Source organism: Lepidochelys olivacea (assembly GCF_965140295.1).
Source record: "Lepidochelys olivacea isolate rLepOli2 genome assembly, chromosome: 2".
Lineage (NCBI taxonomy): Eukaryota > Metazoa > Chordata > Testudines > Cheloniidae > Lepidochelys > Lepidochelys olivacea.
The window spans coordinates 268,759,588-268,778,841 of NC_140412.1; the positions used below are offsets into that span (position 1 = coordinate 268,759,588).

Consider the following 19,254-nt stretch of genomic DNA (forward strand, 5'->3'; position numbering starts at 1 on the left):
GCGTCCACTGCTGCTAGTCAGTGTCTCCTGAAGGTGAAGCTGAGACAATCCCATGTCATCTAGAGTCACAGGCCCGTAAGAAAGGGAACCCCCCTGTGATTCCCATGGCAATGGTGCTGGGGTGGCTCTGGGATCTCCCCCCTGCATGCAGCACTGCACCCAGCTGGATCTGTGTGGCGTTAAGCGGAGGCTCGGGCCAGTGCTGTGTAGGGGGTGCTCCCCGCAGGGTGAGGGGTCGGCAGCTGCTCCTGGCCGGGGGGAGGCTGGTAGCGCTGAAGGGCTGGGAGACGTTGGACTGGGAGCCTGAGCGGCACTGGGTGTCAGGCAGCAGCCGGGGATTGGCATCCAAGCGAACCTGCCGGCCCGGGGAGCGAACTCCGCGAGGGGCCCGTCGGCTGGGGCCCCCGCCCCGGCTTTCCACCCCCTGTGGGGGCTACTCCGCCCCGCGGCCCGGCCTTGCACCGTAGGGAGCTGACGGCGGGAGCGGCCTTGCAGCGGGCCCGGGGCGCGGCAGGGACCCGCCCCGGCCCGAGCTCCAGGCCGCTGAACCGGGTGCGGCCCGAGCGCCGCGTTTCCGTGGGGACGGGACCGACCCGAACCCGCAGAGCGTCCGACAAGGCCCCGGGGCGCCCGGCGCCGCGATCCACCCACCGGCAGGGGCCGCTGCCGCCCCGCTCCGCCGCTCCCGGCCCCGGCAGCCAGGCCGCGGCTCCCTCCCTCCCTGCGGGCCGCGCTCGCTCTGCTCCGCCCGGCAGCGGGGCCGGCCCGTGGCGAGGCGGCGCCGGGACTCTGCCCAGCCCGCGGCGGGAGCGGGGCTCGGGCTCGGATCCGGATCCAGCCGCCCGGCTCACGGAGCAGCCTCGCCCGGTGCCCCCAGCCCGGCCAGCGGGAGCTCCTAGGGCCGCCCCCGGGCCGCGGTGAGGGGCGCCCCCGGGCCGGGACAAAGGGCCATGGCCGAGCGGGCCGCTGCCCAGGTAAGGGTCCGGGGGGGCAGGAAACCGCCTGTCGCGGGGGACCCCCGGGAGCTTCTCCCGGGCCCGCGGGGAGCCGGGACCGGGGCTTTGCTGCCCGGCAGCCGCGGTGTCGGTCTCGGCTGAGCGCCGGGGGATGGGGGCAGGGCCCCGCACCCGGTTCCTGCCGCCGGGGCTCGGCTCCGCCCGGGGCCGCACGCTCTGGGGAGGGCCCCGGGGCCGGGTGGTGCCTGCCGGGCTCGGGCGCACGTCGGGGCGGGGAGCAGCGGGCAGCGGGCGGCCCGTGACACCGAGACCGGGCCCGGTGGCAGGTTAACCTGGGGCATCTGCTCCGCCTGCCCGCCCGGGGGCTTTGCGCTTTGTCCCTGCTGGGAGCCTGCGGGGCGGTTTTCCTGGAGCCCCCCCGGGGGAAGGGGATAGTTCTGGTCCTGGGCGCCCAGACCGCGGGTTTCTAACGGCACAGGAACAAGGGCAGCGCTTCCTGCACCCTTGGGGCGGGGCTGGGCTCTGGGGCAGAGAGAGGATTTTCAGACCCTTCAAAATACAAACCTCCCCTTCTGCCCTGACACGTGTTTGGGGATCGGCCTGGATACCGCCCGCCCCTTGGCTGCCCAAGGAGGCGTCGCTGCAGCTCAGGGGGGGCTTTGCTACCCCTTCCCCACAATGCTTTTATAAAAGGCAGCCTGACCAGAGATTCTCCTTCCCTACTCTGAGCAACTTATTTATTTGTAGTTGACCCGCTGACGAATTCTGATTGGTTACAGCTGGCTGAAAGCTTCCCAGATCCTCCAGGGCTGCCACAATGGTTAGCTCTGAATAGAAAAGCCCAGGAAGGATGCTGGATCTGCTGGGCCTCGAGAGCGTGGAAATGTTCCAGTTCTTACTTTGCTGGGTCTGTCAGGTGCTTACAAATACTCAGCTGGTCTCTCAAGTGGGCGGCAGGGGCACTTTAGACAGGGGGTCTGAAACTTTTCCATGGTGTAGCCCACATCTTTAATAACGTGTGTATCTTGCGGACACCCCCCTCCTCCCACTGGCTGTCGCCCAGTCCAGCACCCGCTGGTTTGCACAACTTCCCTGCGGCAACAACAGGTTTCAAAGCAGAAATGTGCCTGATAGTTGATCTTTCAGCCTTAGCTTCTGGAATCTCGTACTTTTGAGTGCTTAATTTCTCCACCTGACCTCTGCATAACATCATGTTAATTCTCTAGGAGGTTTTATGTGTGCATTCAATAAAAATAAAAATGGGGTCTGAGAAAGCATCGAGCAGCTTGTAGCGTGCGAGCGGCTGTTGCTCTCTGGAGCTGCTGTTGACAAACTCCTTTTTCCATGTCCCCGCACAGGCTCCTGAATGGGACGTGGAGTCCCAGCACTCAGCTCTTTCGCAGCCCCACGCTGTCCCCAGACGGACCTCTGTGAGGGAAGCCCCGCTGCAAACTGCGGAGATCTCCCTGACTCTAGTGGCTGCAATCCAAGCCGTGGAGAGAAAAGTGGACGCTCACGCCGTCCGGTTGATGAACCTGGAAGGGCGAACAGGCACGGCTGAGAAGAAATTGATAGGTTGTGAGAAGACGGTGGTGGAGTTTGGGAACCAGCTGGAGAGTAAGTGGGCCGTGCTGGGAACTCTGATCCAGGAGTATGGGCTGCTGCAGAGGAGGCTGGAGAACATGGAGAACCTGCTGAAGAACAGGAACTTCTGGATCCTGAGGCTCCCCCCAGGCGCTAAGGGGGAGGTGCCCAAGGTAACTATCCCAGCTGGCTAGATCATACTGATTAAAGATGGAGGGAAATTATGAGGTAATTGAGTCAATTTCTCCTCCACACATGCAAGGGCCAGATGTAACATCCCACTCAGCCCCAGGCAGGATGTACAGGTGTTACACTGATCGATGGTTTTTTGGCTAAGAAGCAGCATCTGCTTCTTGTTTCCTTGTGATTCCATCCATCAGCCCCCTCTCCTCCTCCCACTGGGTTCTACACACGCCAGTCACAGCTCCCCCCCACGGGGTCAGTGAGCTCTCTGGAGCAGAGAATCACTTCTGTGGGATGTTTGTGTAGTGCCAGGTCTATAACCTCCGCTCCTGACTGGGACCACTAGGGGCGATCACGATACAAATAACTAGGATAGAATCAATGGCTAGAAACCACTTGAAAGTGGCTTCAGGTTGTCCTTCGCCCCTTGATCCCCCGGCCAATTCATGAGGGTTTGAAAATCGCTCCTTCCTTTTAAGCCGTGGCGGTGTGGGAGACCCACACAAACAACAGGGAAACTGGCCGGCTTTGCGAGGGAGATGACAGAAGTGCAACTCACACAAAGGTGCTGTCGTGCACAAAGCAAACAGGCTCAAAAAAGAGAGAGGAAAAGGCCCACCTCATCTCTTTCGGTTCTGGGCTCCGTAAGAGTTGCATATTAAGAAGGAAGTATGTGGGGTTTTTTTTAAGTTGAGGGCACCCCTTTAAAAATAGGGAATGATCCTGAACCATATCAGAGCATGCACTGGACTGGGAATCCAGAGAGTTGGGGTCTGTTCTTAGGTCTGTCACCTACCTGGTCTGTGACCTGGAGCAAATCCCTTCCTTTGGAGCCTTTTTCCCCTCCAACCCTATGACTGCCTTGTGAGCTCTGTGGGGAGGAGGCTGAGTGTGTATACAGCACTCAGCACAATGGGACTCTGAGCGCAGCTGGGGCTTCCAGTAATAGAAGGGGAGTTATACCCAGGTGATCTATAGATCTGATATAAACCAGTCTATGAGGGCACTGCAAAGCCCTGGTCAGAGCTGATTAACCCCATTCTGCTCCTTCCTACCCTCCAGCCAATGAAAGGAGAGGGATAAAGTGTGAAAGCCTCTGGAAGGGCTGTACCGCTGTGTGTTCTTCACTGTCACTTACCATGTGACAAGGATCCTACTGCCAGGGTTGCTTCCTAGGGTGATTTCACCTCTTCATGTAGGGCCAAGTGGGAGGACGAGCATTGACAGATCCAGCAGGGGACAGGGAATTCCGGAGAGGAAACAGGCCCGGATTGTCACACCCTTACTCACATTGAGTAGCACCTGAGTGCATACCCTATTCACCAGGAATAAGGGTATCAGAATCGAGCCCTAGGTGACAAAAAGGGATGAAATGTGATGATTATTTCCTCCTCCCTGTGCGAGTTGTTCTGAGCACTTTGTCCAGTAACGTGCTTAGAAGAAGAAGAAGAAAAGTTGTGAAGCATTTCCGTGGCGCGTGTGTTAAATATTCTCCCCTGGTCTCGTGTGTAGTGTCACGTGACCGCGCCCGCTGCTGCCATTACGATTTGACAGCCGCTGCTGAGCATGCAATGCTTGTGGTTGCAGGTCCCAGTGACATTTGATGACGTCTCCGTCTATTTCTCCGAGCAGGAGTGGGAGAACTTAGATGAATGGCAGAAGGAGCTTTACAAGAACGTGATGAAGAGGAATTACGAGACCCTGATCTCGCTGGGTAAGGATCCTCTCATAAAACCTGTGACCTTTGCTCTGGGGGAGGGATATTTTCAGGTCTCTGCCTTCCGGAGGCTGTTGAGGGACTGTAAGAGTCAAGTGAATTTAACGTCCTTTATGCAGCCCGGTGTCCTTCACCGGCAGGTTTGACGTGCTACAGGGCTGGAGGGTCGATTGAATTAAATGCTGGTGTCAGTCCAGGAGGCTTCCCGCATCTCAAGCCGCAGCCTTCACAACTGACATGCTGCTTGGCCACTTCATCAGAGGTGCTTGGGGAGAACGGGCCCCAGCCAGAGCACATTACACACATGTGGGGCATGGGCCTGGCCCAGCTGCTGATCCGGAGGGTCCTGAGCATACACATGGTGCTCTCCTCTGTCTGTTCCTTCCCTGCAGTGGGGCTAGGGGATCCGTGTGCCATTCCCTCCCTGCGTGGAGGTGAGTCCTGGCAGCTGTCCCATCAGCTAGCCCTTTCTGCTTTTAGCCCAGCTGGGGAGCAGTCATGTGATCTGAGCCCAGATGGAGCAAGCAGGGCTCCACTCCCTGCGGTTCCTCACGGACCCATCGGGGTGGGGAGAGCAGCTTTGCTGGTGTCGCGTTTGCCTCCATTCCTCTTCCCCATCCCATTGCCATCAGCGACCAGAGGGAGCTGGTTTGAAATCCGTTCCCGCTCCGTGTACCGGGTAGCCGGTGAGTGTCGATATCTCTTTCCACGAACAGACTACGCCATCTCCAAACCCGACATCCTGTCCCAGATAGACCGGGGGGAGGAGCCGTGTGTCAGGGATCGGGAGGACTCCGAGAGGAGAGAGATCCCTCTGGAGCCCTGCTCGGGTGAGTTATAGACAGCCTCACAAAATGCTTTCTGGCCAGAGGTAGGAGAGAGAGAAGGTGCTGAACTGAGCTGGGGGTGGGGAGGGGAAACTGTGTGCAGAGCAGATGGGCTGGGAAAGCCATGAGTGAACGTTCTTGACAACCAGTGGCAGAGAGGGGAGACTGGAGGGAGGCGGGAGGAGAGAGGGACAGGAGAGGGGGGCGTAGAGGGACTAGGGTGATCAGATGTCCCGATTTTATAGGGACAGTCCCTGTATTTGAGGCTTTTTCTTATATAGAAGCCTATTACCCCCCACCCTATCTCGATTTTTCACACTTGCTGTCAGGTCCCCCTAAGAGGGACTAACAGGGAACACACTCTCGCAGGCCTCGGGAGTGAGAGCCAGGCAGACCGGCAAGGGAGCCACTGTGCAGAGCTGAAGGAGGAGATTGAAAGCGGAGCAGAGTTAGCATGTGGGTAAAGAGCCCATCACAGTGGGGCAGACAGGCAATATTTCAAGCCCCTGGCCCACACAGGAGGGTGTTAATGGCTTCCTTCAACCCCTGATGTTGACCTCCGGTTGGGAGGGAGGGCAGTTCACACCCTGGGATCCAGTGGAGAGGCCACTGGAGGGGAGTTAAGAAGCGGGCTGGATCCAATGGCTGGAAGTTGAAGCTACACAAGTTCAGACTGGAAACAAGGTGTCCATTTTTGCTGGTGACAGTAATGATCCACTGGAAGGCGTTACCAGCAGTCAGGGTGGGGTCTCCACCCACTGATCATTTTTAAACCAAGGTTGGGTGATTTTCTAAAAGATCAGCTGTAGGAATTATTCTGGGGCTGTTCTCTGGCCTGTGGGATACACAAGGTTCAACTGGGTGATTCCAATGGTCCCTTCTGGTCTTGGGATCTATGAAAGGGGCCTGGCTTCGTTTCCCAGCTGTCAGTGACCTACAGTGGTACGAGTAACAGCGTATGGCCCTTTGCTGCGGCCGTGTGGTCTGCAAGGCGGGGCTCTCCAGCCTTCTGCGTGCTGGCTGCATCCTAACGGCAGGGGGAGAAAGCCACTTGTTCCCAGCAAAGCCGACGTTCTGCAGAGCGCAGCTGATGGTGGACCCCTACCCTGGGTTATGCAGTCAGCAATTTCCCTGCACCTGTGCCCCCCACCCCCGCCGTGCGCACGCTGACAATGGAGGGAGATCTCCCCTCCCAAGGGGCGCTGGTACAAACTGCCCACTCACCGCTGGAAGAGTGACAGGGTGGCTGAGATGCTGCTGGTGCCGAAAGGCGGATGGCACCCATGGCGCTGAACCGGGGCAGTGGGAGACTTGCCTGGAGCTCTGTGCAGACAAGGCCTTAGATCAGCAGAACACTTATAACTGCCCCCGCTTTACCAGGGGTTTCAGCTCCCTGGCCGTGGTCAGTCCCAGCCCGGCCATGGGCTTGCATTGGGAATCCAGGACACCATAGTTTCAGGAGGTTGCCTCCATCCTCCGCCTATGCAGTGAATACAGCCTGGCTTCTCTTTGTATTGCAGTAGGTAGTGAGGTGGTGGTCAAAGTGGAGGAGGAGAACCCTGAAGAGGAGCCGGAGAACTTGCAGCTACAAAGGACTTTGCCGGAAACGGAGGTTTTCCAGTGTCCGGAGCAGGGAACAACCCATGAGGAGAGTCTGTGCAGCCCGGAGAGGGAGCCAGCGGACCTGCCCAGAAACGGCCTGGAGGAGCCGTCTCTGTGCGGGACAGACCCCCAGGAGCTCGAGCCGTTGCTTGTTCACCTGCAGAGCCCTGCAGCAGCGAGGCTGTTTGTATGCGCCGAGTGCGGGAAGAGCTTCCACAGCCGGCAGCATCTCACCCTGCATCAGAGGGACCACGCAGGAGCAGGGGCCTGCCTGCTGCAGCCTAAACATGGCCCCAGACCCCACCCTGGGGCCCAGGCGGGAGGCAAACCCTACCAGTGCTCCGAGTGCGAACGCAGCTTCTGCCACAAGTCCAGCCTGCGGAAGCACCACCTGGCGCACACCGGAGAGCGGCCCTACACCTGCGCCGAGTGCCGGAAGAGCTTCAAGCAGAGGGTGAGCCTGGTGCTGCACCAGCGGATCCACTCGGGGAAGAGCGAAGGCTCCTTCATCTGCACACAGTGCGGTAGGTACTTCAGCCACCACTCCAACCTGACGCGGCACCTGCGCATCCACACGGGGGAGCGGCCCTACAAATGCACCGAGTGCGAGAAAAGCTTCACGCGCAACCAGTACCTGGTAGAGCACCGGCGCATGCATGCAGGCGAGCGCCCCTATCGCTGCCCCGAGTGCGGCAAGAGCTTCCGCTACAAGCGATCGCTCTATTACCACCAGAACATCCACACCGGGAAGGGCTTCCCCCTGCAGGGCGTGCTGGACCCCGGGCCGGGCCACGTGGGGTAAACCAACAGCAGGGCCAGAATCCACGCTCCGTGGGGCTTACAGGGGGCTGCCCCCCTCCGAGAGCAACGCCCGGGAGCTCCAGCTAAGGCACCGCAGCGACTCGATTGTTACGGGAACTAAGCTATATTTTGAATGCAGCCTTTTGTTAAGAGAAGTAGGAGTGTCAGCCTGGAGGAGCGGAGGGTCCCTGTTCTGGTCTCAGGGCCGGCAGAGCCTAGCTGGGAGGGAAGGGTGAGGCGATGGGGGGTAGCTTGAAGGGGACATGGGGCCTTCCTAGCCCCACCTCCACCGAGTTGTTCATGTGGGGCTGGGCACTGATTTCTCTGCAGTGTCCCAGCCTCTGTGTCCTGCTGTGACTGAGTGGTAAAGGGCCCCGGCAGCAGGGAAAGGGGCGTCCCCGCCGCAGGCCCTGGGCCTCCTGCAGCCCAGGGAGAAGAGCTGGCAGTAATGGTTCTGACCCACCATGTGGGACCACGGCCTATGGCCTGGGTTAGGGAACGCCACACCAGGCAGGGCTGTACCCAGCTCGGTTTCAGTGGGTGTTGCCTGGGGATCCCCTGGCTCATGAATGTTCAGATATTCCGCTCCCACACTTTGCTGCCCCATTGGAGCTTGGGAATCTGTGCGGGATCCATGTATTCTCATAGCAGGGGCCTTGGACGACCCAGCCATGATCCTCTGGGAATCTTGCTCGGGATTCCTTCCTTCCCTGGGCTCCTCCAGTTCGTTCCTGTGGTGATCCTTCTTGCAGTTAATTTTCCCACCTGCCTGCTGTTTGGCTGGAGCACCCTATGGTGCTTCCCTGGGGTACCTTGTTACCCCCTGCCCTTAGCGTAGGGAAGCTTGATCTGTGCCTGCCAGGGGTCAGCTTCCCAACTCCAGCGGGCAACACAAGCCCTCCCAGCTAGGCCTCGCAGGGCCCCTTCCTCTCTGCTGGTTACCGATAGGCCCCCTCGAGCCTGCAGCATCTCCCTGGCGCGTCCAGCCCCTGGACTGCCGCTCACTTGCAGGATTCACAGATTTGCTGCTTCCCAAGAAACAGCCCACACCCTGCTGCCCCTCAGTTTGCCGCTCCGCTTCCCACCCAGCACTTAGATTGGTACATCATGAAATCGAGGATAAGGTTATTTAATGAAGCCCAGAGCATCAAGTGATAGCAGATGGTTCCAGCCAAAGTAAAATCATAACCAGTGTTGTAGGACCTTGCCTTTTCATTGCCGAGAGCCCCCACGGCTGCGAGAATATTGCTCGCACCCCAATCCTGGCAGCATTTTACAGCCTCACTAGGTGCTTGCCTCCGAGGTGAGGGATTCCAGGTGTTTCCTTGCCCCCCAACCTCTACCAGTCCCATCCTTTGTCTTTATTCATAACAGGACGTCAACTGCTGTTTGTGTCAGCGTGTGCAATCTGCGAGAGAGGATGTTCACAATCTCCCCTTTTGCCTGTGGCTCGGTGTGCAGCCGGCCCGTGGTGTGAGCTGCCCAGTCACACATGGCTGGGGGGAGAGCGGGGTCTGCTACCTCCTGCCTGACATGAGCATTTCCAAGGTGTGTCGCCTCCTGGGGACCTGCCTTGTTCCCTCCAAAACCCTAAGAAGGTCATTTTCAGTCCAGAGCCAGCTCTCTTTAACCATTCTCCATACATACGTCATGCAATGATTCTGATGACTGGTAGGCTACTGGCTCTGCGTAGAGACCTTCGATGAACTCTGATGCATACATCCGACTTAGGGGATCCCTGCAAAACCCTGTGCCCTCTGCCAGGTGGCACCAAGGAGTCTGCGGGTCACAAGCCCATATACGTTGTAACCTTCCCCCACCCGCTCTCTAAGGCCATTTCAGTGAGATGGGGTAGAGCGCTTGGCCTGTTGCAGCACAGGGGCACTGATCCCACCCCATGTGCTTCAGCGTCACTGAGCAGGGCATGGCTCCCATGCTGCCTGAAGCACACGAGAGCAGAGTGCCCCTGCGGGACATGACCTGAGAAGGACCAAGGTGGGTGGGATGAATCAGAGAGAGGAGGGGAAATGAGGGCAGAAACCCAGGAGGGAGGAACTTGGTGGGTTGAAAGGTCCATGGGATGAGGTTCTCACAACAGCCTTGGAGGTAGGGCAGGGCTATTACCCCCACTCTACAGCTGAGGAAACTGAGGGACGGGCTAAGTGATTCACCCAGGGTCACTCAGGAAGTCAGTGGCATAGCAGGGAACTGAACTGAGGTCACTGAAGTCTAAGACTGGTGCCCTAGCAACTGGGCCATCCTGCCTCTCATTGCCATTTGGAGGAGGGGGGCAGGTTGGTAGCAGCAAGAGTCTGGTCTGGGCTCGATTTGTCTTTGGCCACACAGGATGGTAAAAATCCGCCTCATGACTGAATCCAGTGTGACTTGCCCCCAGCCCGCTGCAGTAGTCCGGCTCGCAGTCTCCACGGACAGACACCAAGGGCTGGTTGGTCACTGAAGGATTTCTGTGCTGGGGGCAGCCCATTGGTGTGCTGCTGGTTAGCATCTGCCCGAAACTAAAGTGAAGACAGCTTTGAAGTCACCCCACCAACCAGGCTCTCCAAAGCATGCCAGGAGATGGAGGGAAGCTATGAACCAGCTGTGACGGGGTAGGTTCCCTCTGGGACCGGGTCCTGTCGGGTGCTAGTCTGTCTCTTTTACCTCTCTGCAGTTTTCTCCACTCTGACCCCCTGGTTTCCTTGAGAGCCTCCACCCCGTACCCTTCCCCCACTGCTGATCTGCTACCCCCCACACTTACTCCACCTTTACCCTCCTCCCCCATGACCAGTGTAAGCTGTGGATATGGCTAGATGTGTTTGTGTTGGCTGATTAGACTGTAAGTTCTTCGGGGGCAGGGACCGCGTCTTCTGTGTCCTGGCACCTAATAAATGATGATTATTCCCCCTACGGTGTAACTAGCTTGTCTGTTCTGACATTGTAACAATAACACACCTAAACCCCTAGCTAGGCTGAGCAGATCTCCTGAGCTGGAGACAGCTCTGAGGTCTGGGCTTCTTCCAGGGGAAGTGAGGAGCAGGGTTGGCAATGGGCTGGGGGGTTAGATGGGAGGGCTGAAGAACTGCAGGACAGGGGGGAAAGGAGGGGGTGAACTTTGGAGAACAGGGAGGGAGATCCAGACTTTGGAAACCCTTGAGCCCACACAGGGTTGAGGGGAGATGGAGAAGGTGAGAAAAGAAGAACATGCAGGGGAAGGAGAAAAGGGGTGGCATATGGCGGGAGAGGGGAGAACAGACCATGCCTGTCGGGGGAGCCCTGGAATAATGTTCTCTGAAGCTTGGTGCGGAAAACCTGAGAGGTAGCCCAGAGTTTTGGCCACCCACAGCGATAACGCATCCTGCAGCGGGGTGCATTTCGATGGGTCCTTGTGCCTGGGTGGATCCCCCTGCTGCAAGAGCAAGGCCTTGGTTTTAATTCAATACAAAACATGACAGAGAAGCTGCCTCCATCCCTGGCGGAAGAGCTGGTGAAACCAGCCACCAGCCAGCAGGTGTAAGGATGGCGCATGGTCATTTTTCAGACCAAACAACCTTATCTGTGCCCTTGTTGTGGTGTGGCCAGTTTTCTCATTGGCCTGTGCTAGCCCTAACAGGCCCCTTGCAAGGCATCATCATCACAGGGGTCTTAGCTGCCAGGTTGCCTCAGGTCGATGCCATAGGACTCGTCCTTTTCCCCAGGGGGGAATATCTGGGAGAACTGTTCAAGTAAAATCGTCTCTGCCAGTTGAGCTCCCGTTTTCATCTCCGGTCTGAGCCACCCCCAACAGGAATCTCGGGGTGATCAGACAGGGCCGACCTCCCGAAGGATCCCACTCTTCCTGGAAACATAGTGCAGGACCTTACATGACATACTCTCAGCCTTTAAATCCTGGCTAAATACATATTGGTGTGTGCTCCTAGCTACTTCATCATCAGTGAGATCTGTGAGTGTGAATGTCTTTTCCTTTTATGTTAATAGCGAGTGTTAAATCCAATGTCCAGTCCTTTAAATGTAAAATTTTCCTTGGAGTTAAACCTCCATTTCACACAACTGCAACTTGGTCGTTTCCTGATCTTCAAGTGTTTCACATTGCATCCTTCACATTTTTAATGCCATTTTTGGTATTTAATTTCCTAGATTTAAAATAAAAGCAACAATTACCCCCCACCCCTGTACAGCACAAGTGCAAGCCCTGTATAGTTTCACTCAGGGTATGTCTACACTACGAAATTAGGTCGAATTTATAGAAGTCAGTTTTTTAGAAATCGGTTTTATATATTCGAGTGTGTGTGTCCCCACAGAAAATGCTCTAAGTGCATTAAGTGCATTAACTCGGCGGAGCGCTTCCACAGTACCGAGGCAAGCATCGACTTCCGGAGCGTTGCACTGTGGGTAGCTATCCCACAGTTCCCGCAGTCTCCGCTGCCCATTGGAATTCTGGGTTGAGATCCCAATGCCTGATGGGGCTAAAACATTGTCGCGGGTGGTTCTGGGTACATATCGTCAGGCCCCCGTTCCCTCCCTCCCTCCGTGAAAGCAAGGGCAGACAATCATTTCGCGCCTTTTTTCCTGAGTTACCTGTGCAGACGCCATACCACGGCAAGAATGGAGCCCGCTCAGGTAACCGTCACCCTATGTCTCCTGGGTGCTGGCAGACGCGGTACGGCTTTGCTGCACAGTAGCAGCAACCCATTGCCTTCTGGCAGCAGACGGTGCAATACGATTGGTAGTCGTCCTCGTCGTGTCCGAGGTGCTCCTGGCCACGTCAGCTGGGAGCACCTGGGCAGACATGGGCACAGGGACTAAATTTGGAGTGACTTGACCAGGTCATTCTCTTTAGTCCTGCAGTCCTATTGAACCGTCTTATGGTGAGCGGGCAGGCGATACGGACTGCTAGCAGTCGTACTGTACCATCTTCTGCCAGGCAGGCAAGAGATGAGGATTGCTAGCAGTCGTACTGTACCATCTTCTGCTGAGCAGCCATGAGATGTGGATGGCATGCAGTCCTTCTGCACCGTCTGCTGCCAGCCAAAGATGTAAAAGATAGATGGAGTGGGTCAGAACAAGAAATAGACCAGATTTGTTTTGTACTCATTTGCCTCCTCCCCTGTCTAGATCACACTGCAGTCACTCACAGAGAAGGTGCAGCGAGGTAAATCTAGCCATGTATCAATCAGAGGCCAGGCTAACCTCCTTGTTCCAATAACAACGATAACTTAGGTGCACCATTTCTTATTGGAACCCTCTGTGCAGTCCTGCCTGAAATACTCCTTGATGTACAGGCACACCCTTTGTTGATTTTAGCTCCCTGAAGCCAACCCTGTAAGCTGTGTCGTCAGTCGCCCCTCCCTCCATCAGAGCAACGGCAGACAATCGTTCCGCGCCTTTTTTCTGTGCGGACGCCATACCAAGGCAAGCATGGAGGCCGCTCAGCTCACTTTGGCAATTAGGAGCACATTAACCACCACACGCATTATCCAGCAGTATATGCAGCACCAGAACATGGCGACGCGATACCGGGCGAGGAGGCGACGTCAGCGCGGTCCCGTGAGTGATCAGGACATGGACACAGATTTCTCTGAAAGCATGGGCCCTGACAATGCATGCATCATGGTGCTAATGGGGCAGGTTCATGCTGTGGAACGCCGATTCTGGGCTCGGGAAACAAGCACAGACTGGTGGGACCGCATAGTGTTGCAGGTCTGGGACGATTCCCAGTGGCTGCGAAACTTTCGCATGCGTAGGGGCACTTTCATGGAACTTTGTGACTTGCTTTCCCCTGCCCTGAAGCGCATGAATACCAAGATGAGAGCAGCCCTCACAGTTGAGAAGCGAGTGGCGATAGCCCTGTGGAAGCTTGCAACGCCAGACAGCTACCGGTCAGTTGGGAATCAATTTGGAGTGGGCAAATCTACAGTGGGGGCTGCTGTGATGCAAGTAGCCCATGCAATCAAAGATCTGCTGATATCAAGGGTAGTGACCCTGGGAAATGTGCAGGTCATGGTGGATGGCTTTGCTGCAATGGGATTCCCTAACTGTGGTGGGGCCATAGACGGAACCCATATCCCTATCTTGGCACCGGAGCACCAAGCCGGCGAGTACATAAACCGCAAGGGGTACTTTTTGATAGTGCTGCAAGCTCTGGTGGATCACAAGGGACGTTTCACCAACATCAACGTGGGATGGCCGGGAAAGGTGCATCGTGCTCGCATCCTCAGGAACTCTGGTCTGTTTCAAAAGCTGCAGGAAGGGACTTTATTCCCAGACCAGAAAATACCTGTTGGGGATGTTGAAATGCCTATATGTATCCTTGGGGACCCAGCCTACCCCTTACTGCCATGGCTCATGAAGCCATACACAGGCAGCCTGGACAGTAGTCAGGAGCTGTTCAACTACAGGCTGAGCAAGTGCAGAATGGTGGTAGAATGTGCATTTGGACGTTTAAAGGCGCGCTGGTGCAGTTTACTGACTCGCTTAGACCTCAGCGAAACCAATATTCCCACTGTTATTACTGCTTGCTGTGTGCTCCACAATATCTGTGAGAGTAAGGGGGAGACGTTTATGGCGGGGTGGGAGGTTGAGGCAAATCGCCTAGCTGCTGGTTACGCGCAGCCAGACACCAGGGCGGTTAGAAGAGCACAGGAGGGCGCGGTACGCATCAGAGAAGCTTTGAAAACCAGTTTCATGACTGGCCAGGCTACGGTGTGAAAGTTCTGTTTGTTTCTCCTTGATGAAACCCCCCGCCCCTTGGTTCACTCTACTTCCCTGTAAGCTAACCACCCTCCCCTCCTCCCTTTAATCATTGCTTGCAGAGGCAATAAAGTCATTGCTGCTTCACAGTCATGCATTCGTTATTCATTCATCACACAAATAGGGGGATGACTACCAAGGTATCCCAGGAGGGGTGGTGGAGGAGGGAAGGAAAATGCCACACAGCACTTTAAGCACAGCACTTTAAAAGTTTACAACTTTAAAATTTATTGAATGACAGCCTTCTTTTTTTTGGGCAATCCTCTGTGGTGGAGTGGCTGGTTGGCCGGAGGCCCCCCCACCGCGTTCTTGGGCGTCTGGGTGTGGAGGCTCTGGAACTTGGGGAGGAGGGCGGTTGGTTACAGAGGGGCTGCAGTGGCAGTCTGTGCTCCAGCTGCCTTTGCTGCAGCTCAACCATACACTGGAGCATACTGGTTTGGTCCTCCAGCAGCCTCAGCACTGAATCCTGCCTCCTCTCATCACGCTGCCGCCACATTTGAGCTTCAGCCCTGTCTTCAGCCCGCCACTTACTCTCTTCAGCCCTCCACTTACTCTCTTCAGCCCGCCACCTCTCCTCCCGGTCATTTTGTGCTTTCCTGCACTCTGACATTATTTGCCTCCACGCATTCGTCTGTGCTCTGTTAGTGTGGGAGGACAGCATGAGCTCGGAGAACATTTCATCGCGAGTGCGTTTTTTTTTCTTTCTAAGCTTCACTAGCCTCTGGGAAGGAGAAGATCCTGTGATCATTGAAACACATGCAGCTGGTGGAGAAAAAAAAAGGGACAGCGGTATTTAAAAAGACACATTTTATAAAACAGTCGCTACACTCTTTCAGGGTAAACCTTGCTGTTAACATTACATACATAGCACATGTGCTTTCGTTACAAGGTCGCATTTTGCCTCCTTCCACCGCGTGACTACCCCCTCAACCTTCCCCCCTCTCTGTGGCTAACAGCGGGGAACATTTCTGTTTAGCCACAGGCAAACAGCCCAGCAGGAACGGGCTCCTCTGAGTGTCCCCTGAAGAAAACCACTCTATTTCAACCAGGTGACCATGAATTATATCTCACTCTCCTGAGGATAACACAGAGAGATAAAGAACGGATTTTGGTTGAATGCCAGCAAACATACACTGCAATGCTTTGTTCTACAGTGATTCCCAGATCCCGTACCTCCCGTTCGGTCCATGCTGGAGCTCTTTTGCGATTCTGGGACTCCATCATGGTCACCTGTGCTGATGAGCTCTGCATGGTCACCTGCAGCTTGCCACGCTGGCCAAACAGGAAATAAGATTCAAAAGTTCGCGGTTCTTTTCCTGTCTACCTGGCCAGTGCATCTGAGTTGAGAGTGCTGTCCAGAGCGGTCAGAATGGAGCACTCTGGGATAGCTCCCGGAGGCCAATACCATCGAATTGTGTCCACAGTACCCCAAATTCGAGCCGGCAACGTCGATTTAAGCGCTAATCCACTTGTCAGGGGTGGAGTAAGGAAATCGATTTTAAGAGCCCTTTAAGTCGAAATAAAGGGCTTCATTGTGTGGATGGGTGCAGGTTTAAATCGATTTAACGCTGCTAAATTCGACCTAAAGTCCTAGTGTAGACCAGGGCTCAGGATCTCTGCACCAGACCCACACAGGCAAGGGTGGAAGGCGATGACGGGGGAAGGCTAGGGCTGGGGGAGGGGGAGGAGCCAGGTTTATGCAAATCCTGTGTTGCATGCTAGGGGTGCAGAGTGACTGCAAAATACCAAGCCCCCAAAATAAACCACTGTAGCTAAAACTAATAATAAATCTGTGGCCTCAATTTTCATCAATAATGGGGGATTTTGGGTGCCCTGATTTCCAAGTGCCCAATGTGAGCCATCTGAAAGAGTCCTGATTTTCAGAGAGAGGTTGCTCAGCACTAAAAAAACCTTGGGCCCCATTCACATATTTCAATTTGGACACCCAAACACGTCACCTCATTGTGACATACTATACCTTGGGGGGAGCATCTTGTAACCCCCATATTCCTCATCTGTATATAATTGTGATCTTGCATATAAAGCAGACTGTGTGAGGTATCAGGAGAAAGCTATGATCTGCTGAAAGTCATTTCTCTATCCATATATGTATATCATTAATGCACAGGAAGTTATGAGAATTGTGTAGTATGGTTGTCACTAAAACATGCTGTAAATCGGGGAATCTGCCAGATACTTGCTCCCCAGAGGCAACAGCAAGGAAAGTATTAAATGCCCAGGCGGGGTGTCAAACAACCCATCAACCGCCATTGTCCAGCAAGGGAGCTACAATTCAATGACTCACCTGCATGAGGCCACACCAAGGGAATTGCTCATCCTTGCCTGGAGACTCAGCAATGCACCCAGACAGGCCTGGACTTGTGCTCCCCAAGCACATGGGACTGAGGGTATAAAACAGAACACAGCAGGCCCACTCTTCATCTTTCTCCTGCCCTCACTGATGCTGCAAGGAACGACACTGAGAAGACTTAAGACTCCAACAGAGGAGACTGGCCTACGTTTCAAGTGTGATATCTGTGTACTATGAACTGCAGTATCCAGTGGGGTGAGAAAAACTGCTTAATCTAGATGTTGCCCAGTCTAATAGGGTTGAGACTTTAGACTGCGTGCTTATATTTTATTTTCTGTTGGTAACTAACACTGACTTTTTGCCTATCACTTATAGTCACTTAAAATCTATATGTTGTAGTCAATAAATTTGTTTTACTGTTTATCTTTACCAGTGAGTTTGTATGAAGTGTTTGGTAAATCTGCTCAGGCTCTGCAAAGGCTGGTGTATGTCCACTTTCCATTGATGAAGTGGTGAACCAATTAATAAATCTGCATTGCTCATCTTGAGCAGTGCAAGACATTATATTTCTGGGGTACAGTGCTAGGAGCTGGGGGGATCTGGCTGGTGTTCTTATGTTGGTGCCTTTCTCTGGATGATTCATGAGTGGCTCTGGGAGCATTCATGCCATCTAGCTGGGTGTGGGCGCTCCACATGTGGTTATGCTGAGCGATCACAGCACCTGGAGGGGTTTGCTGCTGGTCCCTAGCAAGGCATTGTGAGAGACAGCCCAGGCTGGAGAGAGTTCAGGGGGGCACAGCAGTCCCACAGTCCCAAGCTGCACCCTGGGTACCCCATCACATTCATATCACTAGTTGCTTTTGAAACATTCAGCCCTGTGCCAATCTCATAAGAACATAATGTAAGAGTGGCCAGACTGGGTCAGACCAAAGGTCCATCTAACCTAGTATCCTGTCTTCTGACAGTGGCCAATGCCAGGTGACCCAGAGGGAATGAACAGAACAGGGCAACTATCAAGTGATCCATCTCCTGTCGCCCATACCCAGCTTCTGGCAGTTGGAGGTTTAGGGACACCTAGAGGATGGCCATCCTGGCTAATACCCATTGATGAACCTATCCACCATGAACATATCGAATTATTTTTTGAACCCAGTTATACTTTTGGCCTTCACAATGATTTTCACAGGTTGACTGTGCATTGGGTAAAGAAGTACTTCCTGAAGTTTGTTTTAAACCTGCTGCCTGTTAGTTTAATTGGGTGACCCTTTTGTGATGCTGTATGGAATCTGGGGGACACTTTAGGATATTATGAATACCAATATTGTAAAATTGCAATGAGTTGTGCCAGGTATGCCATGTAAGGTATCTGTACAAATGTTATACTGTAATTTGCCAAGTATGATAATCTTTTTAATATATGCTTGTATCACCTTTGTATTGTAAGTTATAGATATGCATGTTATATCTGTATTTCCAAACTTGTGCTCTGCATCTGGGTGACGCTCCCAGACAGATTGGCAACAGCCTGCTTGATGGCCCATCAAGGGATATCAGCTATACAATGAACCCATTGAAAGGTTCAGGGGCTACATCTTATGATTCAGCAAGGCATGCAGGGACACGCCTATGGACAGAACTCTAAGGTTTCCATGCCATGTGCTGGGCAGCTTGTGTTTGAAACAAAGGAAGCACAAGCTGCATGGCAAAAGACTATAAAAAGACAGCTGCATCCTCTCCATTTTGTCTTCATTCCTGCCTCTTACCTCTGGAGGAACTTTGCTACAAACTGAAGCTCTGAACAAAGGATTGAATGACCCATCCCAGCTGTGGATGTGTTCTAGAGGGACTTTCAAGCCTGCAGACTCATGCAATACTGCTAAGAACCTCATCTATGGACTTTGAAGTCTTTGTATGTATGTGACTGTTTTACCATTTAACAACTCTCTTCTTGTTCTTTCTTTTTTTCTTGATAATAAACCTTTAGTTTCAGACACTAAAGGATTGGCTGGCGGTGTGGGATTTAAGATCCAAACTAGTACTAACTTGGCAATGCGGCTGGCCCTTTGAGGGTCAGAAGAACATGTTGTATAGTGAGCAGAGTTTTAAATTACTCCTCCCCTTACTGAACCTAGACGCTGATTGGGAGCCAGAGACTGGAGTGCAATGAGAGGACTGTGTGATTCCTTTTTTATGCTTCGTGATAACCAGTATGAAGGATCAGAAGTGCAGTTTGTGACTGGTTGGGGAGTTTAACTTCAGTGTTAACCACCAGTTTTGGGAGTATCTGCTCTCCCTTTTGCAGCCTGCCCTGACCTTGGCATTTCCAGTGAGGGTTGCCCTAGGCACACTGGGTCACGCCCTAGTTCTTGTGTGATGTGAAGGGGTAAGTAACCTTTCCCTATTCACTTTCTCCACAGCCAGTCATGATTTTACAGATCTCTATCATATCCCACCCCCCAGTCATCTCTATTCCAAGCTGTACAGTCCCAGTCTTATTAATCTCTCCTTGGCTGTTCCATAACTCTA

At 54.2% G+C, this 19,254-nt stretch overlaps 1 protein-coding gene across 4 annotated transcripts; it reads left to right on the forward strand.

The window, feature by feature from the left end:
- Positions 1-502: 502 nt before the first annotated feature.
- On the forward strand, positions 503-9,184 carry LOC311516891 (zinc finger protein 777-like). Of its 4 annotated transcripts, none has more exons than XM_084621278.1 (6): positions 506-974; positions 1,736-1,872; positions 2,315-2,713; positions 4,356-4,437; positions 5,157-5,270; positions 6,788-9,184. In XM_084621278.1, exons 2-6 carry the CDS (start codon positions 1,807-1,809, stop codon positions 7,669-7,671), a joined length of 1,545 nt encoding a protein of 514 aa, XP_084477404.1. In that variant the 5' UTR covers positions 506-974; positions 1,736-1,806; the 3' UTR covers positions 7,672-9,184. The 4 variants fall into 4 exon arrangements, with proteins under 4 accessions (XP_084477405.1, XP_084477404.1, XP_084477402.1 ...); XM_084621276.1 differs by having other exon boundaries at positions 507-974; positions 4,311-4,437; XM_084621279.1 differs by lacking the exon at positions 5,157-5,270 and having other exon boundaries at positions 503-974; positions 4,311-4,437.
- Positions 9,185-19,254: the final 10,070 nt, after the last annotated feature.

Excerpts from the sequence above, each read along its gene's own strand:
- LOC311516891 (XM_084621276.1), top strand. The coding sequence starts at position 1,807 with ATGCTGGATCTGCTGGGCCTCGAGAGCGTGGAAATGTTCCAGTTCTTA. Across the intron at positions 4,438-5,156 it reads CGAGACCCTGATCTCGCTGG|ACTACGCCATCTCCAAACCC; the intron begins GTAAGGATCCTC and ends TTCCACGAACAG. Across the intron at positions 5,271-6,787 it reads CCCTCTGGAGCCCTGCTCGG|TAGGTAGTGAGGTGGTGGTC; the intron begins GTGAGTTATAGA and ends TTTGTATTGCAG.